The sequence below is a fragment of the Taudactylus pleione genome, unplaced genomic scaffold (assembly GCF_031769625.1).
Source record: "Taudactylus pleione unplaced genomic scaffold, aTauple2 ptg000004l, whole genome shotgun sequence".
In the NCBI taxonomy this organism is placed as follows: domain Eukaryota; kingdom Metazoa; phylum Chordata; class Amphibia; order Anura; family Myobatrachidae; genus Taudactylus; species Taudactylus pleione.
Genome location: NW_028284407.1, coordinates 148,639 through 176,409, shown reverse-complemented (window position 1 = coordinate 176,409; position 27,771 = coordinate 148,639). Strand labels below are relative to the sequence as shown.

Genomic DNA, 27,771 nt, shown 5'->3' with positions numbered 1-27,771 from the left:
CCACCTCAGAGTCAATAAATTAACCTCACTGAGAATATCTGGGACGAATTGGAGTGATTGGTGTGTTCTAGTCCGACTCGACCTTCAGTGTCAGAGTTGGTCACTGTACTTAAGGTGGAATGGCAAAACATACCGCCTGCTCTTGTCCAGGAACTTATGGACAGTTTGCCAAGAAGGGTCTCTGCAGTAATCATTGCACGTGGTGGACCTACAAAGTACGGACGTCAAAATCTTGTTGATCTATTTGCGGTCAGTGTCAAATCACTTGTCTACATAGTGTAGTTAACCAAGCCAAAGAGGGAATGTAGGTAGAACATGAGGAAGGAAAAGATCCATCAAAAGATCCATCGACTAAGTGTGTAAAGATGTCACAACAACACATGGCAGCAACAGCCCCCAAAAACTAGAGACACTAAACAGGGAGAGTGCCAAGCGTCCACCATGGAATCGGAGAAAAGGATCCTCTTTTTCTCCTTCATCCACTGGGGTACACTGGATTAACGCTGGGCATGTCCCAAAGCAGTCCTTATGGAAAGGAGCGTGCTGTGGATACCATAAGCACCCTGCACCCAGAGGTGGTAACCTGGGTTGGAAAGGTGTTAACACAATAGAATTTGACACAGGTATGTATGGAAGACCAGGCGGCAGCCTGACACAGCTGTTCCACAGAAGCCCCATGATCTGTGGGTAAGAGGCACCCACCAACCTAATGGTATGGGCTGAAACTCGAGAAGACACATGCCGGCCCTTGGAAATGTAAGCCTGTTTGATAACCTCTCGGATCCACCAAGAGATTGCTTGCTTAGTGGCTGGCCAAACTCTTATATTTCTTTTATTATTTCCTTAAGTTAGTCTTTACAAAAATGGAGGTATGGGAAAAGTACGCTTGACTGACCGATTGATGCATGTAACCAGAGTGGTGTTGTCCAACTGGACTTTTACCGGACACCCTTGCAGGAGCGGCTTCCTGTCCCTGAAACTGATCTACAGTACCACTACACCCGCGGAGACTGGTGTCCGTGGTCACCAACGTTCAATTCCAGATTGTTAAGTGGCGACCCAAGTGGAGGAGATGATCAGAGGTCCACCACCAGAGGAGGGTTAGACTGGATCTGAGGGGAAAGGTAATTATGACCCTGGACAGGTGGAGAGAGCCGTCCCACTTAGAGAGCAGGTCCAACTGAAGCTTCCAGAAGTGGAACCTGCTGAATTGAACTACTTTGAAGGAGAAGACAAGTTTCCCCAATAGGCACATGCACAAATGGATGGAAACCGTCAGTCGCTTGAGAACCAACTTTACTAGTAAATGGATGGCCTGTATCTTGTCTAGAGGGAGAAAAATCCTCTGCAAGGACATGTCAAATATCTTCCCCAAGAAGAGTAATCTCTGGGACAGAGTCAGGTTGGACTTGTTGAGATTGAGTGTAAAGTGTCAGCCAGTGACAGTCACCCTCAACAACCAAAGGTGAGCCATAATTGACACCATTACCGCCTTTACCTTGGTAAATACTTGTGGGGTGGAGGAAAGGCCAAAAGAAAGGGCTCATATGAAAATGTGAATTCCTTATTTCTGACTGCAGTAAGGATCTCTGGCCTATTGGGACTGGGATGACCACCCTGGAAGAAAGAAGTTAGTTTACCGCTTCCTTCAAGGCCACCCATTTCTGATGAGAGGCCGGGAACCCTGTGGATCAGAACCTCAGAGGAGGGGGAACCTAGAAATTCCGTCTTGTATTCTACAGAGAGGATACCTCTCACCCAGTAATTGGAATATGTTTGACACCAGATGTTTTGAAAATGCAAGAGACATGCTTCCACCATAGGATCCCTTATGTGGGTGGTCAGCCAGTCATGCTGATGGTTTATTTGAAGGTTTGGCATCTTCTCAATGGACGAGCCATGACTGATGACCCTTTGAACTTCCCCTTGTGGTAGAGGAAACCAGGTATTTTGAACTTCAAAACTGTTAATGAACGAAAGGATGGGCCAGAAGACGACCGTGTTTGGTTTGTCAAAGAGGAGGGTAAGACAGAACTCTTGCCCCTGAAACAAAAGCAATTATTTTGTCCAGCTTGGGCCCAAATAAGATTTCACAAGGAAAGAAAAGAGCTCCTAAGGAGCACTTTGACACCAAATCCACCTGCCATGATATCAGGAATACAGCCCTTCAAGCTGCAATGGCAGCAGCCGAAACCTTATAGCAGACGAGGCCTGCATCTATGGCAGCTTCTCTTAAATAAGTGGCAGTCTCCTTAATATGTTCAACCAGTGGAAGAAGTTTAGCTTGAGGGATAGCTGAGCGTAATCCTTTGGATAGCAGATCCACATATTTTTCAACCACCTTGTTGACCCAGGCAGAGATTAGAATGGGATGAAGAGAGATATCCGTGGCCATGTAATAAGACTTCTGAGTATTCTCCAGCTTTCAATCTGAGCTATCTCAGAGAGGTAGCACTGGGTGTTGGGATAGTAGTCTATCTTGATAGTCAGGAAATAGAGGGATCCACCAAGGGAGGAGATTCCCACTTATCTCGTTTTGCTTCCTGCTGCAGACAGAGCTAACATGCGCCTGGAGATCTAGAACTTGCGTTCCAGAAGCAGCCATGCTGAAGACAGAAAAATCCATCAACTGAAAAGAAGAGAAGGTAATAGGTTGCTTATGCTTTGGGGGAAATTCAATTAGCTGTGGTAATTTACCGCAGATGAACTGATCCCCCAGGGCTATCCAATTAGACCCGAAGGCAGCTCGCAGTACTGCACTTAATGCGTATTTGTTTTAGGGTCTGAGCAGACCCAAAAAGATATACGAGATAATTAGCCTGTTATCAGGTGCAAACAGTGGGTTAAACACATACTCTGGGTCCGAGAACTTCTCCCGGATTCTGTGTGTTAATGCCCGATAACCGATAATTTATTTGCAGAGAAAAAGGTGTGTTATTGTAAAACTTACCCTTGGTTAACTCTCTTTCTTCGAAGTCCACAGGGTGACATTGGGATGTAGGTGGGACCTGGATGACCGGATACCAACAGCAATTTTTCAATACCAGGATGCTCCGGTCCTTCCCACTATACCACGTCCACAGCCTTAGGGCACTACAGTTTTGTTAACAAGCCCGAGGCAGGAGCAGGATAGGCAAGAAGGAAGACTGGTACACTGAGGAATCACACACTCACACAGAGAAGGAAACAAGTAACCAGGAAAAGAAAACCCAAAGAAGCTAGGAGCGTCAGGGCTTCGAAGAAAGCGTTAACCAAGGCAAATTTTACCATAACTCCTTTTTTTCCCATCAGAGTCCACAGAGAGACATTGGGGATGTCCCAAAGCAGTTGTTCAAGGGCAGGAATGCTCCTGAGCTTATAGAAGAACCCTACGCATCTTGAGAGGCAAATGTACCAAAGACATAAAACCTATATGAAAGGTGTGGAGAGAAGACCAGGTGGCCACCTTGCATAGCTGTTCAGCTGAGGCGCCATGCCGGGCTGCCCACAGGGGACCCACAGAGCGAGTAGAATGAGCAGAGACTGTAGTCGTCACAGGAAGACCCATCTGCATGTAGGTCTGTGAGATAGTATTGCGAATCCATCTGGCCAGAGTCTGTTTGTTAGCTGGCCATCCCTTCTTGTAGAATCCATATAGGACAAGAGAGTCCGATTTCCGGATGGAAGCAGTACGGTCCACGTAGATCTTTAGAGCACTGTCCACATCCAAAGAGATTTCACCTGCCGAGAGGTCTGGTGAATTAAAGGCTGGAACCACAATTTCCTCATTCAGGTGGAAGAGAGAAACCACCTTGGGAAGGAAGTCCAGGCGTGTTCGACGAACAGCCCTGTCCTGATGAAATATCAATAAGGGAGAGCGACATGAAAGCACCCCTATGGGCAGATGCTATAGCCAGAAGAAAACAGTCTTTGCAGTGAGCTATTTGAGATCCACTGATTTCAGGGGTCCGAATGGAGTTTCCTGAAGTGCTTGGAGCACATTCTACAAACCTTAAAGACCAGAGGGTCAGTTTCTTGGAGCACACCATTGGAAATGTGTATGCAATATTCTGTGGTAAATCCTGGCTGAGGCTGGTTTACACGCTTCTAGCATGGTACGGACCACAGCGCTTGAAACCCATTAGCCAATAGGAGAATGTTTCAAGAGCCAAGCCGTTAAAGACAGACGGGCTAGGCCCGGATGTAGACATGGACCCTGAGACAATAGGTCTACTCGTAGAGGAAGACGAAGAGGAACGTCTATGGAGAGCCTTTGAAGATCGGAGTACCAGTGACGTCTGGGCCAGGCCGGAGCTATTAATATGACTGAACTCCTGTTTGAACTTTCAAAGCACTCGAGGAAGCAGGGATATTGGAGGGAATAGATATACTAAATGGAAGTTCCATTTCCCAGACAATCCTTCTATGAAGGCCGCATCGTGGTCCTTTGTTCTGTCTCCATAAATTGGACGTTTGCTGTTGTGTCTGGAAGCCATGCTATTCACCTCCGGAAGACTCCATTTGTCCACCAGAAGCTGAAAGACTTCTGGATGTAGTGACCATTCTCCTGCATGCACGTCGTGACGGCTGAGGAAATCCGCCTCCCAATTGAGAAACCCCGGGATGAACACCGCGGAGATGGCATTTGGCCCAGGTGAGAATGCGGGACACTTCTGTCATTGCTGACTGACTTCGAGTGCCCCCTTGGTGATTGAGGTAGGCGTTGTCCGACTGTACTTGTACTGGCCTGTTTTTCAGACTATTCTGAGCCAGAGTGAAAGCTCTGTAGATGGCTCGAATTTCCATGATGTTGATTGGCAACACTGCCTCGACTGGGGACCATCGGCCCTGGAAGGAGTGCTTGCCGGTTACTGCGCCCCACCCTCGGAGGCTTGCGTCCGTGGTAAAGAAAGCCCAGTCCGGGATCCAAAAGGGACGACCCTGGTTCAAATGGGGACTCTGTAAACGCCAAGCTAGAGACAGGCGAACCTCTGGGGGGATGCTCATCATCTGGGATTTGAGCAGATGGGGTAGCCCGTTCCACCTGGAGGAGGATCAGGTGTTGGAGGGGCCTGGAGTGAAACTGGGCGAACTCCACCATGTCGAAGGTGGATACCATTTATCCCAAGGCCCGCATTGCAGAGTGAATCTACACTCGTAGTCTGTGCTACAGTGCTGAAATGTCTGCTCGAGAGTCCAGGAGGGCTCCCAAATGTACCATCCTTTAAGAAGGTGTCAGGGAAGACTTTTTCCAGTTGATCAGCCAACCGTGCATTTGTAGAAAGGCAATGGTTACTTGCAGATGGCGGTGTAGAGTCTCAGACGATTTCTTGCTGTTGGCAAGCTCCTCAAAGTATGGGAGCAGTCTGATCCCTTGACGACGAAGAGAGGCCGCCATAACTGCCATAATCCTGGTAAAGACCTGAGGGGCCGTTGAGAGGCCAAACAGCAGAGCCTGTAATTACCAATGTTGCTGCAGTGTAGCAAACCAGAGATATTGTTCATGAGAAGGCACTATAGGTACATGTAGGTAAGCGTCCTGAATGTCTAGGGATACCATAAACCCCCAGGCTCCATAGCTAGGATAATAGAATGGAGGGTTTCCATACAAAAGCAGGTGAGAATGCGGGACACTTCTGTCATTGCTGACTGACTTCGAGTGCCCCCTTGGTGATTGAGGTAGGCCACAGTCGTGGTGTTGTCCGACTGTACTTGTACTGGCCTGTTTTTCAGAATATTCTGGGCCAGAGTGAAAGCTCTGTAGATGGCTCGAATTTCCATGATGTTGATTGGCACTCGAATTTCCATGATGTTGATTGGCACCCTGATAAACTTGTTCAGAGACTTGAGGTTGAGGATAGGAAGATTAGACCAATTGACCTGAACTAAGAAAAGAGTAGAATAATAGCCCTTGGCCCCATTGTGAGGAGGGGACCCAATTATTACTCCTGATTTCAGTAAGGACTGAATGGCTTTTTGGAGCAGCAGGGCCTTGGTTGAGTCTGATGGAGGCTGAAGGGTGATTTAGTGGTGTGGCCATGGGGGTTGGTTGCCCGGGGCGTAGGTGCTCAGTAATGCTGCACCAGGGGAAGGGGGGGGGTCTGGCTCCTACACTTTCATTCTGACTCCTAGATTTTAGAAACCTTTGTAAAGCCCTGGTGTAGTGTTAAACTGCGCTATTTAGTATGTGATAGTCCTCACACTTCAATAGCAGATGTGAGGTACAGTGAACCCCCAAATACCTTAGTATGTCAGGATATAGTAGAAACAAGGGACAGGTATAAACTGACAGTATAGAAAATAGAGATTAGCGCTAGCACAAGTCACATACCAACGCAGAAAAAAAAAAAGAAAAATTACATGTCTGCAATGGGCACTAAAATCAACTACACAGACCACAGTGGCTGGAAGAATATAGCGTTGTAAAACCTGGCCCGTGGCAGAGGTATACAGGGAGACTGGACCCAGCGTTTCCTGGAGACCTGCTTGCCTAAAATGGCTGCCATGGAGAATGAGGGAGGAGCAGCTCAAGGAACACCAAAGACCGCAGTGGAATGGTGCCCTGAGCTGGGGGAGGGGCTGCAGGGAGAGAGCCTTATCCCCTGGCTGACGCTAACCACCGGGTTCCGCTGGCATTTATAATATGCCTCTGCGCCAGTATCGTTATGCCCCGCTGGTCTAGTGGAGTAGTGGGCGAGCCAGTGTCCACATCAGCACCTCCTGAGACCAGAGGCAAGACTGCACTAGGACGCGGGTCCCCGCAAACAGGGTTCCACCTTACCCATCGCCTGGATTCTGGGCTGCAGTCTGGGGTCCGAGGAGCCTGCTAGCTAGTCCCCCTCGGAGCCCCGCTGGGAATACCTAGCACAGGCTTAGTGTCACAGCCGCGGAGGGGTGATGGGGCGGCAGCACAGACGTCTGGAGGACAGTCTGGTGCTTCTCGCCCGTTTGGTAAAAAATAAAAAGTAAATGAAATCATAAAATTAAAGCTTGTGCTGCTTAATGCAGACCCCTGTTATAATGGTGGTCCAGCTCCTGCCGGACACCAACGAAACTGAAGTGCCCTCAGGCTGTGGGCGGGGTATAGGGGGAAGCATCCGAGCATCCTGGGATTGAAAAGCTTTGCACTTAGTGTCCGGTCCTCCAGGTCCCACCTACACCCCAATGTCTCTCCCTGTGGAGCCCTACGACCCCCGAAGAAAAGAAGGCTGTACTTGAATAGCCCCGGACGTTAAAGCCCAAGTTTACCACCTTTTCCCACCCCTGATAAATTATCAGGGCTAACTAAATTCCACCCTTAGTTTTAAAAAGGTTTCCAAAGATTCATGGGAATCTGCATTGGAGATGTGTACCACCACCTGGTGGACAGCTTTGATTAAAGCTTCCACACCCTGAGTCTCAGCAGAATCCTCTTCCATCACTGAAGACACTACGAAGTCAGATTCCTCGAGATGTTTATCTTCCTCTTCGCTCTGAAATTAACTCTCCAGATTTGAATCCTGCTGGATTGTCAGATAGCCAAGAATGTATGCTTTTGCTGTCCACTTTGTCTGGATGTCCCACCAGTTTCTGGAGGGAGGCTCCAGAGGAGACTTGCACTAACCTCTGTACCAAACGTGCCAACTCCTGAGCCCAGGGAGGCTGGACAAGCTGAAAATAGGGACCGCAGAAGGCCAACCCCAAAGGCGGATTGTCCCAATAGTAGCGGAGCCAGAGACAGACTAGCAGAAGTAGGATGCCGTACATGTCTGAAGACTCCAGCTGTTGTGACAATTCCGACATAGCCCCAGCTAGTATCACCATGCAAGCTGATGTATCCACAGGTGGGGACACACTCACAGGCAAGGTTACTTAGAGCATCCGCAGTGCATTATGCACAGACCACCGCCAGTCAGAAAGTGCATGAGAAAATTTTGCTTTACACGTTGAACAAGGAAACCTTTTGTTTAGCTCCACCTTCTTTAGAGAGCGAACTGCCCAGCAGGATACAATTTCTTTTTTTATTTTTTTTTAACAGTTTATGGCAGGCTTTATGTACAGCAACAAACCCCACCAGCTCCAATGGACTCTTAACTAAAACTGATGTCTGGTAGGGTATAGAAGGGGAGGAGCCATGCCCAAATCAATTAAAATGTGAAGTGTCAAGCACCATACACCACTGTCTATATCCCCAGAGTTTCTACAGTGACCTCCATGAAGGGATTAATGGGAAAGAAATAATGGGATTGCCATTTTTTGTGGTCAGGAACGAGAACTCTCTTGGTTTCTCTGGATAAACAATTAGAATTTATGAAGAGCTGAACATAATGGACCAGTAATATATAGTGGATATTGCTTTATACATAGCACAGTAGGTCGAGGCTAAAACAATGCTAGGATTAAACCTTTGCAAGTCCAACAAGTTTGTGTGGGAAAATTACATGTTGGAAAACGTGTAAAATTATATTTCAACTAGCCGCATTGTGATTATGGCCACTAAAGGGCTACCAAAAATTAGAGTGAATAAAATAAAAACTCACCCTGGGACCTCTTCCTTTGATTTTCCTTCCAGACCTGGTTACTAACAGTGCCCGCTGGTATAGTGAACTGTTACAATATAAAAAATAAATAAATTAGTCAATAAAGAGCTAAAACCGTAGTATAATAAAACATTACAGCAGTGATCGCGTGGGAGTGTTTGGTGACAACAGATTTCTTCCAGTGTTAACATTCCAAGTTAGACAGTGATCCAGGTGCACAGGTATAGATCTTGAAAAGGCAACACCATACCTTTCCCGCTCACGTTCCCGCTCAGCTACTCTGGCTTCTCTCTCATCTGCTCTTTGTGGGCTTTTTCTCATCAAGAACTTGTTTTCTGGCACTGTGGGGATTTCCTCTGGACGGACAGTAGATGTTACTTGAACTTCTTGATCTTCATTTTCACTCTCAGAACTAACATGAAAAGAAAGAGAAATTATAATAAGTCTCAAGACATAAAACATTTCATATGCAGCACAATCTCCCCACCCTCCCCAAACACACAACGAAGCTTAGTTTCACACCTGTTCTCTGTTCTAGTGCTCACTCTATGATATCTTCGACAGCGTGCTGATCACAGTGGGTGGCACATATTAATTTTGAAGAGTAAAAATATGGCCAATGATAGAGCTATGTGGGATATTTGTTGGCACTAATATGTGGCATAGTATTATATGTAAAATTTAAATCCTCCCCATTTAACCCCCTCCCCGCCACATGCCATCAGTCCACCTGACATGCCACCTTAAATGCCCCTCAAAGTAACTGAACAAACCTATATGTAGCGGGGAAGAGGGAGTAGGCACTTCAGCAGAATGAGAAAAAACACTGGTCACCAGAGAGGAAAAGTGCAGTAGCCAGGAGATAAGGGAAGCAGCGGTGTGAGCAGGGCACAGATGTGACACCTACAGGGTACAGGGTTATCCCAGGGCCGCGGGATCTCAGATTCCTTAGCTCTATCTCAGTACTGCTCTAGTGCTAGCCATGGCGCAGCGTGATTCCAGACCACGGGGAACACCTATCAGACAGGACACTCTCAAAGGGTAAAGTAACCTATGGGCTGCCAAAGGTACTGGCATCAGGTGAGACTCCAGAACAACATGGCAGGCTTCCAGGTCCAAAGGCCTCCCCAGCCAAGACTCATCCCCCTGCAGCTAGGAATGCAATCAGCAAATCATAGCCCTCCAGAGAAGGCCAGGACAATTTACTTTATTTATAAAACAAGCAGAAAGGGGGACTCGGCTAACACAGCCTACCAGTAATACAACTGCTCTAATGTTCATAATGGACAATCCATTGCTAGAAGTTTCATAGTTTGGCAAACCACGGGTGCCAGGGATGAGAGCAAAGAAGTGGTTTCAACATACGAATTTTGAGGACCAGGAGCCTCAAAGTAAGGAAGGCCCAGAACTGGAATCTGGACTTAACAGAAAAAGAAATAGTACAGACAAAAAAAAATCTTAGCTACAAGTAGTGACTAGGGTTGTCAGGGACACACATGAATTACACAGGTTCTCTGGCTGTTTAAAACTAGGCAAAATGGAGACATGAAGTCAGCCACTCACAGAACATGTGTAATTCATATGTGTCCTTTATTAAAGGGATGAGGTGGCAACACTACCAGCGAGAAAAGATGGGAAAGGGCTACTGTATTATAAAATACATGAGCAGAGTGAAGCAGTACTCAACACAAGACAGGCGGAGAGTACCTGAACAGTTTCAAAAAGCTGTCAGCACTTCCCCATAAGTGGAGATAGTACGGTCACAAACCCCCCATTTCCGAAATGTCAGTACTGAAGAAAATGGGGGAGAACAATGTGACAGAAAGCCATACAAGCAAGACCATACTGAAATAGTGAAGGAAGGCAAGTTCTGTATATTGACAGACCGAGTCTGCCCTCCACATAAGTTGGGAGAGCATAAGTTGCTCATCAAGTCAATACTCAAATAAAGTGGTGAGCACATTAAAAAAAAAAAAAAATTATATATATATATATATATATATATATATATATATATATATATATATATATATATATATATATATATATATATACACACACACACACACACACACAGCTGGGGGTCACTGGACCATCAGGAGTTGCTGGGTGCTATACGAGCTGGCACTTAAACTAAGACCTATGGGGGAGATGTACTAAGCTCTGGAAAGTGATAAATGGGAGAGCGATAAACTGCCAGCCACTCAGCTCCTGGCATCAGTGATCGCGCTCAACGAAAAAAAATAGTGGGTCCCAAGGAACCCTAACTTTAGAAAATTGGGGACCTACTCCACTGATTCTGGGTTCCATCACATATGCTTTTGAGCTTCCCATAACGCATCAGATCACCCCACATGCCCTACACATACACCAAAGTCAAACTCATTACAGTAAAGATAATGCTTATAATTACATTGCCATGATCTCACATGCAGGCAGCAGTTGAAACAGTGCTAGGGTCAGTTGGTAGCGTGGCTAGTGCTGGGGGGAGGGCAGCAGTTGGGGTAGAGCTGGGGGATGGAGCAGTTTGGCAGAAAGGGGGTAAAGGCATGTGGCAGTTGGGGTAGCAAGGGGGGGTTAAGTGTACATACAGTGCCTTGCAAAAGTATGCACCCCCCCCTTTGCATTTTTCATGTTTTGTTGCCTCACAGCGTGGAATTTAAATGGATTGTGTGAAGGTGTGCATCATTTCATTCACAGAACATGCCTACAACCGTGATGTTGTGTTTTTTTCTATATTGTGAATTAAACAACATTTAGGACAACATAACAGAAAACTTCAGCGTGCATAACTATTTATCCCCCTAAAGTCAGTACTTTGTTGAGCCAACTTGTGCGGCAATTACAGCTGCAAGCTGCTTTGGATAAGTCTCCATGACCTTGACACATCTTGCCCCTGTGATTTTTGCCAATTCCTCAAGGCAAAACTGCTCCAGCTCCTTCATGTTGGATGGTTTCCGCTTGTGAGCAGCAATCTTCAAGTCTGACCACAGATTCTCAATTGGATTGAGATCTGGGCTTTGACTAGGCCATTCCAAAACATTTAAATGTTTCCCCTTAAACCACTCGAGTGTTGCTTTAGCAGTATGCTTCGGGTCATTGTCCTGCTGGAAGGTGAACCTCTGTCCCAGTCTCAAATCACAGGCAGACTGAAACAGGTTTTGCTCAAGAATATCCCTGTATTTAGCACCATCCATCTTCCCTCGACTCTAATCAGTTTCCCAGTCCCTGCTGCTGAAAAACATCCCCACAGCATGATGTTGCCACCACCATGTTTGACTGTGGGGATGGTGTTCTTGGGGTGATGGGATGTGTTGAGTTTGCGCTAGACATAGCGTTTTCCTTGGTGGATGAAAAGTTAAATTTTAGTCTCATCTGACCAGAGCACTTTCCTCCATACATTTGGGGAGTTGCCCACATGCCTTTTGGCAAACTCAAATCGTGTCTTCTTATTTTTATCACTAAGTAATGGCTTTTTTCTGGCCACTCTTCCATAAATCCCAGGTCTATGGAGTGTACGGCTTATTGTGGTCACATGCACAGATACAGTCTCTGCTGTGGAACTCTGCAGCTCCTTCAGGGTTACCTTGGGTCTCTGTGCTGCCTCTCTGATTAATGCCCTCCTTGCCCGGTCTGTGAGTTTTGGTGGGCGGCCCTCTCTTGGCAGGTTTGTTGTGGTACCATGTCCTTTCCATTTGATGATTATGGATTTAATGGTGCTCCGGGGGATCATCAAAGATTTGGATATATTTTTTTTTATAACCCAACCCAGAATTGTACTTAACAACTTTGTCCCTGACTTGTTTGGAGAGCTCCTTGGTCTTCATGGTGTGATGCCTCTTGCTTAGTGGTGTTGCAGCTTCTGGGGCCTTTCAGAAAAAGTGTGTTTATACTAACAGATCATGTGACACTTAGATTTCACACAGGTGGACTTCATTTCACTAATTATGTGACTTTTGAAGGTAATTAGTTGCGCCAGAACTTTTGAGGGGCTTCATAGCAAAGGGTGTGATTACATATGCACATGCCAATTTTCAGATTTTTATTTATAAAGTTTCTTTTTTTATATATATTTTTCTCATTTCACTTCCCCAAATTAGATTATTTTGTGCAGATCCATCACATAAAATTCAGATTAAAGAAAAATAATAAATTACAGGTTGTAACCTAACAAAAAAAGGTAAAAAGCCAAGGGGTGTGAATACCTTTGCAAGACACTGTAGATGTTGGGATAGTACAGGGGGCAAAGAGATGGTTACAGGCAGGTAGTGCTGTGGGTAGGGAGGGGGTAAGGTGCTGATGAATAACACTAAAATGACAGTCCTGTGGACTACCCTCAGGAACCGCCCTCCCCCGCCTGCCAGCCACATTGATTGATGGAGTGTTAGCCTCTGCGGCACCCCTAGACTCCACCCTGTTTGTAATATTAGCAGCATGCATTAATGTAACCATTACTCATAACAACTAACAAATCCCCAACGCACCCATGGAACCCCCACCCACGGCGCTACCGATCTTTACACTTACCTGTCTATCCTTCGCAGGGGCGTAGAGGGCCCGGCTGGGCCAGGTTAATAGGGCGTGGCCTAATTGGTAGGCGTGGCCACGCCCCCTTGAGCTAAAAAAAACCCCACACCACCAAAAAAACACAATACACACTATTGCTGCGCACTGCGGAGGGGGGCGCTGTAAGCCCCTCAGCCCGGTGCAAAGCCGGGGGGGGGGGGGGGGGGGGGGGCTTTGCATGCAGTGTGATCGCTCCCCCCACAGCCATGGGAGACTGCTCCGGCTACTGCTCAGCAGCAGTGAGCAGTTTCCCACTGCAGCCCAGCACACACTGTGATGGAGGGGAGGGAGGGAAAGGGGAGTGGGTGGCGCCTGACCCCCGCCCGGCCCCTCTAGCAAGCCCGGGCAAATAGTACCCGCTCCCCCCTCTCTCGGTGCCCTGATCCTCCGTGCGGTGTCTTGCCTCTTCTGCCTTGCCTTCAGAAAACAGGATGCCGTCTTAATGCTGGGTGCCGTGGCAGTCCTTATGCCGGGGGCCACGGCAGCAGCCTTCATGCCAATGGCCAGGTGCCGGGGGCCGCTGCATCAAGGAAAGGCACCAAAGAGCTTGTTCCACCTTTTTATAGTCCTCCCTGCAGCCGGGGCCAAGGAAAACATCAATCATGTAATCAGGAGCCAGGGGGATTGGCCACAGCCTAACGCGTCCCATGGGACCCATCCATTATGCAAAATAGAGTCCCTGGTCCTCATTTGCAGGTATTTGCGACCACTGTCATGTTACAGGCTGTGTTTGAAAAATTAGTTAGGAGGATTGACTGGTCGTTTATCACTCTCCAGTTTATCACATTTCAGAACTCAGTACATCTCTGCCCCATAGACTTTAAGCCTAAGCTCCTCCCCTCTGCAACTCCCAAGAGGCCAGTACAACTTCAAAAGTGCCTGGTAAGGAGAAGCAGTAACCCAGTGAAACTGTTGTAACAATCAGAAAACAGACCAGCACGGAAACGACGGTCAAAACAAAAACACCACACGACTGAGCATGAGGGAGAGAATGCAGTGTCCCACACCATGAGCCAGAGAAAATAATAAAATCCCCTTTTTTTCCTCATTGCTGGGGGACACTGAACCATGGGACGTTCAACAGCTGCCCCCAGGGGAGGGAACGCACAGGCTGTTTGACAGGAGAACTGTACTCCCAAAGTGGGCGTTGCCGGAGGCAAAACATGAAAACTGTAAAATCTAGCAAAAGTGTGCACATATGATTAAGTAGCTGTCCGGCAAACTTGCTCTGTGTAAGCCCCGTGCTACACAGGAGGTCGCCACCGCCCTAGTAGAATGCGCCGACACCCTCTCCGGTGCTGGTCTCCCCAATCCAGAATAAGCTTGAACAGATCCACCTGTAAATCGTCTGCTTTGTAGCAGGCCACCCATGTGTTTGAGCATTATAAAGGACCAGCAAAGAAGAAGTCCTCTCCAAGTAGATCCTCAGGGCCTGGACAACATCCAATAGAGCCATGTCATCCTGGTCTGGAAAAAGTTTTGCATCCTTTGTCACTATGACCCAAGCCAGGGTGACAAAGGATTGTCCCCGAAGCAGATGATTGGATCGAACACCAGCCACCACTGAAGGGAGTGACACGTGCTGGCAGACAGAACCACACACTGAGATGAGAGGTCCTCAGTGTGCCCCAACCAATGCCGGAGAATTTCCTGCTGGAATTCCCGCAAGTGATACCGGGCGTACTGAATGGTCTCGAAGGTGGAGACCATCATACCCAACAGCTTCATGCACAGAAATAGTGACGGAAGGGGCACGAGAGTACCCTCGTGACCAAAACCTGGAGGCTACGGAATTTGAACTCTGGGAGGAACACCCGCTGCAGAGAGGTGTTGAAGACTACCCCCAGGAACAGCAGAACGCTAAACAGGGCATCAGATGAGACTTCTCGAGGTTCAGGAACCAGCCGTGATCCTTTAGAACCTGCACTGTGCAGTCTGAAACCGAAGTCGGCCTGCACAAGGAGATAGTCTAAATAGGGAATGACTGCAATCCCTTCCTTGTGCAGCAGACTCGCAATGATCTTTGTGAAAACACGTGGTGCTGTCACCAGACCGAACGGAAGGGCCCCAAACTTAGTGAGCAGAGCTCACCGTGAACCGGAACAGAGAGTGACGACCTGTCCAAATGGAAACGTGAAGGTACGCATCCCTGACATCTAATGAGGCCAGAATTTGTTGGCCTCCATGCTATGGATCACAGATCGGAGAGATTCCATGCAAAAATGATCCACCCACAGCTTGGTGTTCAAGGACTTAAGACTCAAAATTAGGTGGAAGGAGCCATTCGGCTTCTGAACAAGTAAGAGGATGCAGTAGAAACCCCTTCTGAAAGCAGACCCGTGATAGCTTGGTTCAAGGCCACCCTTTTATCTTTATCCCGTGGGAAGAGCTGTTACGAAAAAGCGTTAAAGGTGGTGGACCCCTGAGATCGATCACATAACCTCGAGAAACAATGCCTCACACCCAGGTATTGGCAGTCTACGCCACTCTCCAGTCCCTTAACTGGAGCAGGTGTCCGCCCACCCCCGACCACACTGGACTACTAATGAACTATCAGTTATGTCATTTATTAACAATGCACTGGCCGTTAGCGAGATCGCTAGGTTTGATGTGCAACACATCAAACCTGGAGACCGTCGGTACACACTGAGCGATGTAGGCGAAATGGCAAATTGTTTTCCGACATCACACCAGTATGTACCTAGCTTTAGTTTAAGTGCTAGTTCCTATAGCATCCAGGAACTCCCCATGTCCCCCCCCGTAGTGAGGTAAGAGAAAGAATGGTGTACTCAGGCGCATTCCCCAGACTGTGTGGCTGGCACAATGCCAGCAACTAACACCTGGAGATGCCTGGTACCCAAACAGAGAGACCGGGTCACCTTTACATCACGAGCCAGAGATTGCAGGGGCAGATGTGGTGGATGAAGTGCTGATGAGCACTCCTGTCTGCCCTGTCCAGTGGAGTACTCAGAGAACTCCACAAGTACCAAGTAAATAAAAATCAGAAAAAGTTAAATATCCAGCAGCTCTGGAAAAATGTGCCCAGTTTTGGTAAGCACAAAAGTTAAACTGATGTCCCATGGCCTGATGGGATATAGAGGGGGAGGAGCAAGCATTATAAACAAGGTTTGATGTTGTGCCTACTCCTGGTTTGGCACTCTCTAAACAAGGTATAACAGAATCACCCTGATAGGATGAGTGAGAGGCCTTGCTTGGAGCTTTTAGGATACATTACTATCACTACTGCCTGGACTTACAAAACAAAGAGGTGAAAGTGGGGTGCCACAGTATATAAGCAATGGATCGGTCATGAATATAAGGTTTACGTATTAATTTGCATATTACAAACCACTTTAGAGAGACCATTTGTAATTTGAATAAAAAGTAATGTATTAATTTGATTGCCCAACATCTATCCTGCTTACATCAATTAAATAAGATAGTTACAAATACTTCCATGAGCAAAATATAGAGTACATAATATCAATATTCGTTACTTTGCTAAATCGAAATTCTAATAAAACAAAGTACCCTTTCTTGGCTTTTTTCCGCTTTTTCTTCTCCTTTTTCTGCTTCTTGGAATTCTTCTTATGCTTTTTCTTCTTTTTGGCTTTTTCCTCCTCTGCAGATTCAGAAGACGAACCAGATGAGGAATCTGACTCGCTCGAGTCCTCAGTGTCACTGGATGACAAGGATTTGCGTCTTTTCTTCTCTTTCTTGGCTAAGAATAGAGTTGAAAGACTAAAAGTTAGATGGGGATACAAAACAAGGGTAACAAACTCCAAACACAACACGGATTCCAACATATGTTCTTCCCGCCACCAGCCCCCAAATTGTTTATTTTACAGTTTCCCAAACACTGATCTATTAAATAGAGGGGGCAGAACTTGTGTTCATGTACTCTATGGAGCTGCAGAACTTAAGGTTCAGGTCTAAAAGACCAAAAGGCATATTTACTCGGCAGTGGGTTTTCAAAGTAGCCTATTCTCTTCGGCTTTTAACACAGAGTTTAAAAACGACAATAGTAACAAATACTCAAATCAGGTGTTTGTTTGATTTTTTTGCATCAATTGCTATTGCCATTTAAATCCAGAAGAAAAAGCAGCAGATAATTGGTGTCTTTCAAAACCAATTTTTAGTAATAATACCAACTGTGACAATACAATAATCAACCGATGCATACTTTGGAGTTTCTAAATTTCCCAGGGACAGCCAAGGAAACGACCAAACCACACAACTTCTGAGAATTAAGGGGGAGATTATTTATTAATCCACACTTTGATAAAAGTACCAGCCAATCAGCTTGTGTCACTTTACAGGCTGTGTTTGAAAAATGACAGTTAGGAGCCAAGTGGATGGCACGTTATCTCTTCACAAAGTTTAATAAATATTCCTCGGGGGCATGGCCTGGAGTAGCTGGGAGAGGGCAGCTTTTCTTCAGCTCTCCTGCACAAATCCTGAAAAAAATCTTCTTTTCCTGGATATATCTACTTCACAAACAGGGATTTGTTGGCTTATCCTCTCCTGTATGTATTGGAGTGTCGCAGCTGGCTCCTGTTGTGTACTTTAAGACACTATTACCCGGCGACTTGAGGTGGCTGTTTCCTTCTCCTGCTGGCCCGGAGTCTCCATCCCTGCTCTTAACTACTGTTTCTCAAAATACTACTTACCTGGTGGATTGCTTTCGTTATCCGGCTGTTCCTGGTGCTCCGGTCCCTCTGCTGTTGACTGCTTGCCCGGTCTCTACTCCCTGCTGCCTTGCTCCGGCGAGTTGAAAACAACGGCCGCCATTTTGGGACCGCACCCTACCTGAAGTAGCACTGCTACTGATCCTGCTGGTACGTTGATCTTGCCGCTGCTGCTCATTATTCAGTGGTTTCTCCCTGTTGTTGGTACCTCTAATCTCCTGTTACTCACCAAGGGATTCTGTTCCTGTGTCTGATAATCAGATTGGACAGTTGGCAGCCATTTTATTTTAAGTGCCTTTGGTGGTGGGATTGAGCTCCTCATAACAACAGATTCTGACGCTGGCTGCAGTATATAGCTGTTGCTGGAGCGCATAGGTGGTGTGTTAGCCATCACCATTTAGTCTGTACCTGCTTACAGCTACTGCGGATACTTGAGACTTGACGGCCTTACAGATGGCTAGTTCAGTGCAGCAGATTCTGCAAGCTATTGCCGCTTCCACACAGAGGCTTCTCAATAAACTTGGAGAAGTGAAGGCTGAGTCCCCAACTGAGGAGGTTACCTTCTGCATGTCTTATAAGAAAGAACAAGTCTGGAGCTTATCCTCACCTAGGGAAGTGTATATCCCCATGCTGGATACCCTTTCAAACCATAGGTGGTCGGGGTCTACTGTGCTTTTTCAAAGAGTGCTGCATTCCTAATGGAGGGTTCGGGGCACCGGGCTTTGCCATTCAAGTTTTTCATATTTTCTGTGTGCCCTTGGAAGGATGGATGTCTTCAGGATACATCATTAAAGCATTCCAAGTACTTTTCTGTAAGTCTTTGGTCGAATGGGGATGGAACTATGCCTCTATTTTCACTGCCTCCTGAGGCCTGGCCGGATTAATGATTAATAATTTGGTGCCCCTTATTATGCTTTCATGTCCCAATATTTCTCTGTCTCGATGGTTATAATATCCTAGTATATAAATTATTATGTTGCCAAGCTTTAAGTATGTGAAGAACATTTTATCTCTATAGTATGTCTGTGGAAAAGGTTTTATCCTACCTATGCGGGAGAGCTGGGTTTAGCATAGTCTAGCCTAGCTAAGGTTTACAATATATTGCTCTTGTCATATATGTGTTTTATTATCCTTTGTCTGTGTGGGTGGGAGGGGGTTTATACGTTAGGATACTGTAGGTTGGTTAAGGGGAATTGGGATCCAAGTATGCCTGGGTTGGGGTTAGGCCATACAGGGTGGGGGGTTATAGGATGGGTTGTTTTGGAGGGTTTTGATTTAGTTTGATTTATGGCAGATTATTATTAATATTTGTTAATTTTATTTAGTCATATTTTGCAATTATGATGCATCAGGCTTAAGATGTAAGGTACTTTTGTACTTGTATATGCCTCTAGCACTGGCTATTTATGTTTTATATTTAGTAAATGAGCCCATATGGCACCTATGGGCTCTTACTGTTTATTGATATAATATGTGGTACTCTTTATATCCTGATATATTGATTGTCTTTACTTATGTTTATTGCCTGATTATATGTATTTTTGTATATTGTATGTGGTACTCAGCCATTTATTATTTTTTGTTGGGTGTTTTACTCTATGTTCTCTATTGGGAATTATGCCATTTAAGAAGGTGATACCGAATATTATTCTCTGGGTCAATATCTGTGCAAATTGTCCTACACCTGAACAATAGTAGGCTCCATATGTTCGAGATTTTGCTCTTTACCAAGTCTGTAACAGGCATAATTTGTAATGGAGTCAATATAGGTGTACTCTTTTTGTTTATGTTATAATAAAATCATTAAAAAAAATTATTGAATATAAAAAAATTAAATAAATATCACTATGTTGCGTGCACGTATCTAATCATATCAGTGAACTGTACAAATAGCTATAATCAGAGGCTTAAAAAAAACACACATTTTTCAGCAAATTCAATGTAAATGGTTTATGGAAGGCAGTTTAGAATTTGGTTTTGTTGAAATATGGACTATAGCACGATTTTAAACCAAAATATACACATTCCACAGAGCATCAGAATATCTTCTGTGTTGACAAGTGAGCATTCAATTTTAAATATTGATTGTTTGCATTGAAAAAAAAAATCAAACATACATAATTTTAATTTATTTTTTTCCCTCTAAGCATCTTTATACAACCCAAGCTTCGCAACAGAAGTTTGTAAACTGGTGATATTTCTAAAGACCATACACCCCTACAAATTATAAAATGTTGAGAGTTAGAGATGCTCACATTTATATTTCTGAATATGAACGAGCTCTCCGCAATTCTGTATCCTGACCTCTGCGCAGGGCTTGCTGGAGGCGTCAGTCTTCTGATTTTCAACCTCCCTGATCACTTCCTGACCAGATATTAGTTGCCCAAACACAACATGAAGCCTGTAGGATATAAAGAGATACTTCGGTGTACCAAATAAACAAAAAACACACATGGTGACAAAGTACAACTTAACAAAAAGGTATGTTATACCACAACTCTTATTTTTTTAACTCCTTTTCTTCGAGGTCCATAGGGTCCACAAAAATTACCTTGGGTATGTAGCTGAGTGATCCAGGCACCAGTCAACAAGCTTTAGCTCCCAGGATGCACTGGGTCCTCCTCCATATATACCCTGCCCCTGGCTACAGGCAGTTTTTTTATCAAGTCCAAGCAGGAAAGAAAAATTGAAAAGGAAGAAAGGACCCTTGCATTCCAGACACACACTGTAAGAAGAGGGAATCCTAGAAATACAACAGAAAATAATTTCCCTACAACAACAGGTGCGGTAGGGCGTGTGCTCTATGGACCTCGAAGAAAAAAAAAAAAAAAAAGTTAACAAAAAAAGGTATGTTATACCATAACTCTTATTTTCTTCTTCGGGGTCCATAGGGTCCACAGAAATTACCTTGGGATGTCCCAAAGCAGTTCCTCCTAGGGGTGGGGACGCTCCTGTGTCTCAGTAGAAAGGAGAATCCTACGCCCAAAGGAAGCATCCTGAGAGGCAAACGTGTCAAATGCATAAAACTGGACGGTGCAGGCTTGCAAATCTGTTCAGCAGAGGCACCCAGTCACACCGCTCACGATGGTCCCACAGATCTCGTGGAATGTGCTGTAACCAGGTCCGGAACAACAAGATCAGCTTGTGTGTACGCTTGAGAAATTGTCATACGCAGCCATCTGGCCAAACAACACAAACAAAGAATCTGACTTCCTAATGGAGCTGGTGCAGTCTACGTAGATACGCAGAGCCCGCACCACATCCAGTGAAGCTTCATCAGCCGAAAGGCCAGAAGCTTGCAAAGCCGGAACCACAATTTCTTCATTCATATGAAACCAGGATACCACTCTAGGAAGGTACCCAGCCCTAGTACGAAGAACAGCTCTATCCTGATGAAGTATTAAAAGAGGAGAGCAAAAAGATAAGGCTGCCAAATCAGGGACCCTGCGTGCCAAAACGATAGCCAGAAGATAAACTGTCTTCGCTGTCAACCACTTCAGGTCTACTGATTTCAGGGGTTCAAATGGAGGAGCCTGTAAAGCTCTGAGCACCAATGTCAAAATCCACGGGGCTACCGGGGAGGACAAAGGGAGGCTAAACCCTCGGAAAAAATATTCCAACGTCAGGCAATCCTTTTCTGAAACCAAACTGAAAAAGCAGAAGCCTGAACCCTCAGGGTACCCAGACAGAGACCTCGGTCTAAACCTGCCTGAAGAAAAGTAAGCACTCGAGAGACCCTAAACACCTTAGGGTCATATTTCCTCAGTTCACACCACTGAAAAAATGAGTGCCAAATTCTGTAATAAATGCGGGCAGAGGAAGGTTTCCGTGCCCTCAACATTGTCTGAATTAATGAATCGGAGAACCCCTTTGCCCTTTAGACGGAGGCCTCAAGAGCCATGCTGTCAAAGACAGACGAGGGAGGTCCGAATACAAGCAGGGACCCTGTATTAACCGGTCTGGCCTTAGAGGTAGAGGCCACGGAGTGTCTATGGAGAGACTCTGTAGGTCGGTGAACCAATGGCATCTGGGCCAAGCAGGAGCTATCAGTATTACTGTACCGCTTTCCTGCTTGACCTTCCTGATGACCCTGGGAAGAAGGGAGAACGGAGGAAACACATACATCAGTCTGAAATTCCGCCTCACTAACAAAGCGTTCACAAACTCGGCTGCAAGATCCCTAGTTCTGGACCCGTACCTGGGAACCCTGTGGTTGTGCTTTGAGGCCATGAGGTCTACCTCTGGAAGACCCCACCTGTCCACCAGGTTCTGAAATACCTGTGGATGAAGTGCCCACTCTCCGTCATGTATATGTTGCCGATTTAGGAAGTCAACTTCCCAATTTAGGACTCCTGGTATGAACACCGCCGATATTGCCGGAAGGTGACATTCTGCTAGACTAGAAAGTTTGACACTTCCCTCATGGTAGTCTGGCTCCGCATACCTCCCTGATGATTGAGGTAGGCTACTGCGGTGGCGTTGTCCGATTGTACCTGGACAGGCCTGCTTTAATATTTCCTGAGCATTAACAAGTGCTCTGAATAGTGCCCTTAATTCCAGGACATTTATGGACAGAAGACTTTCTCTTGCAGTCCATTTTCCCTGAAATGTGTGATGACCTGTCACTGCACCCCATCCTTGGAGGCAGGCATCCGTCGTGAAGAGTACCCAATGTGGAATCCAGAATGGGCGACCCTTGTTGAGATGACACGTCTGCAACCACCAAGACAGGGACAGTCACACCTCTGGCGAGAGACGGATCGTCTGTTCCTTTATTAAGTGATACTCCCTGTTCCAGTGAGAGAGGATTAACCTCTGCAATGGTCTGGAGTGGAACTGGGCATACTCCACCATATCGAAGGTCGACACCATAGATCCCAGTACTTGCATTCCTGTATGGATTGATACTGATCGACTGAGAAGAAGCCTGCATATCTTCAGCTGAAGGGCCGCCATCTTGTCTTCTGGCAGATATATCCTTTATGCCAGAGAATCCAACCTTCACCCTAAATCCACCACCTGCTGTACTGGAAGAAGCAATGACTTTCCAATTTACAATCCACCCACATGCTACTGTCAGTCTGAGATGATGCTGCAATTCTTGTGACTGAGCCAATATCAGGAGGTCGTCCAGATATGGCAGAATCCTGACTGCCTGGCGCCTGAGGCAAGCCGTCATTACTGCCATGATTTTGGTAAACACCCGTTGATAAACCAAAAGGCAGTGCCTGAAATTGGAAATGCTCCTGCTTGACTGCAAATCGCAGGAATTATTGGTGAGACGGTGCAATTGGTACATGAAGATATGCATCTTGAATATCCAAGGACACCATGAAATCCCCTGGTTCCATAGCCAACACAATCGATCGCAGAGTTTCCATGCGAAACCTGGGTACCTTGATAAACGTGTTGAGTCCCTTTAGGTTTAGAATAGGCCGGTGAGACCCATTGGGTTTTGAATCAAAAAGAGGTTGGAATAATATCCCTTTCCCAGTTGATTCACTGGAGCCGGGATTATTATCCCTGACACCAGCAGGGTGCGTATAGCCTGTTGGAGGGCCAAGGCTTTTGCAGAATCCGCTGCCGGAGTTGTGCTGAAAATCCTGTGTGGGGGACTTCTCCAGAAAGTAAGGGCTTTCCCCTGGGAGACTACCTCCCAAACCCAGGCATCTGTTGTTTTAAGATGCCAGGCGTCTGAAAACTGAAAAAGTTGGCCTCCTAGAGGCTGCCACCGTAGCAACAATCTTGTCTAACGCTGCGCCAAACAAAATGCCCCCCGAGAACGGAAGGGATTCCAGGGCTCTCATAGATCCTGCATCTGCTTTCCAGTCCCTCAGCCAAAGAGCCACAACTGAGACCGCTGATTATTTAGAAGATAATAATATACCAGCATCCAAAACTACCTCTCCCAAGTAGGATGCTGTCTCCTTAACATAGATAATTGTCAGCTGTTCACTGGAAGCTTCTGGAAGAGCATTTTCCAGTGTCTTCATCCATTCCTCAATGGGGTGTGATACATATTACCGGCGGCCGGATGGCCGGCGTTTCAAATCCAGACAGTTGCTGCCCAACAAAAGGAGGAAATCCTGATCTACCTAAAGGCAAGTATAAACTAATCTAATGCTACCCACTTACCCTCCTTTAGGGTGCCTAAACCTAACCCCTCCTTCCCCGCTGCCTAAACCTAAGTCCCCCGGGGGGTGCCCAACCCTAACCTCCCCCCAGGGGTGCCTAACCCTAACCCTCCCCTCCCCGTAGTCTAACCCTAAACCTAGCCCTACACCACCACCACCACCATACAGGGAATACAGGGAGACTGACCCAACCTCCTGAGAACCTAGCCACCGAGAGCACGAGTGGTCTCTGGCCGACTCATATAGAGGGAGGCTGAGAGGAGCAACCAAAACGTGGGAAGATTTGCAACTGAACCAGTATCCAGGTCGGGGGAGGGGCCGCCAGGGGATAGCGTACCTCCCCTTATGCTATATGGATCCACCTGGCACACTGACATCAGTGGAGTCACAAGAGGCGTGCGGGCCGCACCGGGTATCACCCTCCAAGGGGGTGACACCAAAAAGCCACACACTCCCCCAGCCGTCACGCAACTGACTGCACCCTCCCCCGCCATCAAACAGATGCCCGCAGGGCCGCCGAGAGGGGCGGAGCACACCATTGGCCATGAAAGGTGCCGGGTCCCGGGCAGGGGATCCACCCGCTGCCCGCTCACTTCCCACCCACTTTTGCGGCCGCCGCCCGGGATGGCCGTCATGTTGAAAAGTTTTTCCTTTTTTTTTTTTTTAAAAGACAGCGCGCGGCGCGTGATGTCATGTCGTCACACTGCGCCTCCGCTGCTGAAGGAGAGGAGCTCAGGAGCCCGCTTCCCGTCCACTACTCCGCCCAACACCGCTGCTGCTGGAAGGCTCAAAGAGAGGAGCGGTCAAGAAGAAGGTAAGTCAGTGAAGCAAGGTGGCTGTCTGGGGACACAAGGCTGGCTGGCAGAGGACACACAAGTGGGGGAGGGGACACAAGTGGGGGAAGGCTGGCTGGGGACACAAGTGGGGGAAGGCTGGCTGGGGACACAAGTGGGGGAAGGCTGGCTGGGGACACAAGTGGGGGATTGGCTGGATGGATGGGGACACAGAAGGGGGGATTGGCTGGATGGATGGGGACACAGAAGGGGGGATTGGCTGGATGGATGGTGACACAGAAGGGGGGATTGGCTGGATGGATGGGGACAGACGTGGGGGCAGGCAGTCTGGGGTCACAGAAGTGGTGGAAGGCTGGCTGGGGACTTTGAAGGCGGATTGGCTGGCTGGCTGGGGACACAGAAGTGGGGGTAGACTGGCATCATCACGTCCCCCGGGTATGCCCAGCATTCTGGGATGAGCACTGCAGTGTGCGTGTTGGACTGGTAAGGAGAGAGAGCGTGGAGCTGCGCACCTTGGTCCTGATTTTTTATTTTTTTGGTGGAGGTGGGGGTGTCACCAGTAGTTACAGCATCGGGTGACACCAACCCTAGTGACGCCTCTGACTGACATGGCCGCCGCCATCAAGCCCCTGGCTGTCAGGATCCCTCATGTCCCGATGGTCTAGTGCCGGAGAGAGTTTACACGTGGCTCTGCACTACAGCATCCTCCGGCGAGTTTCCACTGTTGGAGGGATGGACTGCCACACATGGTCCCCCACGTCAGCGGCTGTGGGGAACCCTTACCTGCATCCTCGATGTTCCTGATTGCAGTCCTGGGCTGGTTAAGCCCGCGAAAGCGCCAGTACCCACACCAGCTGTGCGGCCCGGCGGGGGAAGACGAAGCGGCGACGCGAGCGTCTATCCGGCCGCTAAGCTGCTTCAGGTCTCCCATCCTCAGCACGCGCCGCCACTCAGAAAAAAAAAAAAAAAAAAGTTTGGGACTGCTCCTGCACCAAACAGCAAAAAAACTAACTGGAAGTAGCCAGGAGCGGGGTATGGATGGAGGAGGACCCAGTGCATCCTGGGAGCTAAAGCTTGTTGACTGTTTGGTGCCTGGATCACTCCAGCTACATACCCAAAGTAATTTCTGTGGACCCTATGGTCCTCGAAGAAGAAATAGGAAAAAAATATATATATTTACCCATCCAAATGAGGTGTTGGCTTTGTTGTTCTGAAATTAACAAGGAAAATAAATGGTTATAAGGAAAGGAAAACTTTTTTTTTTTTTTTTACAGAAAAATAATAAAGTACACACACACTATCTATCTATATATCTCTATATATATCTATCTATACACACACAGTATGTATTTCACATATCCAGATTTTACGATACACTTCGCATAATACTTTAGTATTGTTTATTGACTAATGTTCATTGCCTTATTGTGGTGACCCTAGTGCCTTTATTTTATTAGTTTATAAGTTATGTGACTTTTTGCTGCATATTATGTGATCTCCTCAGTTATTGTACAGTAATGTATGTCACTGTATTAATATTTGCTGTACACGTTATATATCTCAGCGGAGTGGTTCACTGAGTATTTTGCAAAGATCAAGCATGTTTTATTGGATGCTGTTTGAGCCTGCACGATTTTTATGCCCACAGTGTTTATATCTGTCATATTTGCAATGTTTTTATAGTCTGTTTATTATGCGCTCACTGTTGCTTAGAAACGACTGTGTGGCCTCCTGCCTCCGCTCAGACGCAGCCCCCAGGATATAAATCATCCGCCTGAGTGTCTTCCGCAATTAAGTGCTCAGCTGTGGGACGGCGTCTGACCAGAGGCAGGTGAGCGGTTCGTTAAGTATATAAGCATGTTCTTATCACATAATTCACTTAGGTCTGTCCTGATGACGGGATAGCAGTCCCCGAAACGTTGATGCAATAAAGAGACATCTTTTTTCACCTTTTACAGTCTTGGAGTGCCGCCGTTTGTTAGCGGTATGTGGGAGGGTCTGATCACCAGATTGGAAGGCACCCAAGCAAGACAATATGAGGCTTACAGCAGCCTAGAGTGCCAGATTCAGTGTTACATAAATATAAAAAATATTCATCCGAGTCTTCTCCATAATAGAGACTTTAGTAATGGAAAATATCACAGAAGCCCAACACCACACTTTACTACAATTTTAGGTTTACACTGAAACAAAATCAGCAACAATAGTGACAACTGTAATATAAAATAAAATATCTGCATCCTGACCTGAAGAATACAGGTTTAAGGGACAAATAGAAGGCCCCTCATCCAATATTTTTTTTTAGACATTTTCAAAATGACCTTGTTCAAATATGTAGGGTTTTGTATTAAGAAAGTTGTCTTTTTTTTTTTTTTTTCTTTCAGTGACAAAACTGAAAGAAGCATTTAGTAAATACGTACATAAAGAACTGTGACCCGTTGGTGTCCTTGCCTCGGTTGGCCATAGACAGCAGAAACTCCTTGTTGTGCTGCATAGAGAAGTTCTCATCTGGAGGAACAAAAATTCCATTTTATCACAGAAAACTGGCTCCGACACTTAACAGGTGCTAAAAGTCCATGAAAGCAAAAACGTTTCTAGATTGATTTTACCAATATAAAAGCTTCCCTGTTTGATTCAAACAGACATTTTCCATAGGTGAAAATAGTGCATATTTTTCAATCTACTTACATAAATGCTAGGAGAAATGTTGAATAAATATATATTATTTTTTTTTAGAAATGCTGAATGTTATGGAATAGGAAAAATGTAAAACATACAAAACTAGGGCAAAAAGCAGAACTAATTACAGTAGTTTTAAGAGGAGGGGGGGTAACGACGACATTTTTTATTGCCAAAACGGTTACCTAAATCTTTTTGTTGGACACTTGAAATCATCAAGAACGGCGAGAAGGAATACCGGTTCCAAAAATTAAAAAATGTAGACGTCACCTACAGGCATTAATTATTAAACCTGTTTCTAGTGAATTAATAGGCAACATTCTTGCAAATATTGATTCATTCTATAAAACGTCTACAGCCACTGTAATTAGGTGGAGATGCAGTCAGCATGGCGGCGCACAAAATGCTGGCG

The 27,771-nt window shown here is 46.3% G+C and overlaps 1 protein-coding gene across 1 annotated transcript in view; it reads right to left on the bottom strand.

Annotated features, from left to right (window-relative positions):
• PPIG (peptidylprolyl isomerase G) overlaps window positions 1-27,771 on the bottom strand; it is a 49,660-nt gene that overhangs the window by 7,936 nt on the left and 13,953 nt on the right. Inside the window, exons 6-11 of the mRNA XM_088468979.1 lie at window positions 27,101-27,188; window positions 25,861-25,890; window positions 20,008-20,153; window positions 16,596-16,785; window positions 8,749-8,910; window positions 8,499-8,565 (exon numbers count right to left, since the gene is read on the bottom strand). Of these exons, the coding sequence (XP_088325105.1) occupies window positions 8,499-8,565; window positions 8,749-8,910; window positions 16,596-16,785; window positions 20,008-20,153; window positions 25,861-25,890; window positions 27,101-27,188 (683 nt within the window). The remainder of the gene's footprint in view (window positions 1-8,498; window positions 8,566-8,748; window positions 8,911-16,595; window positions 16,786-20,007; window positions 20,154-25,860; window positions 25,891-27,100; window positions 27,189-27,771) is intronic.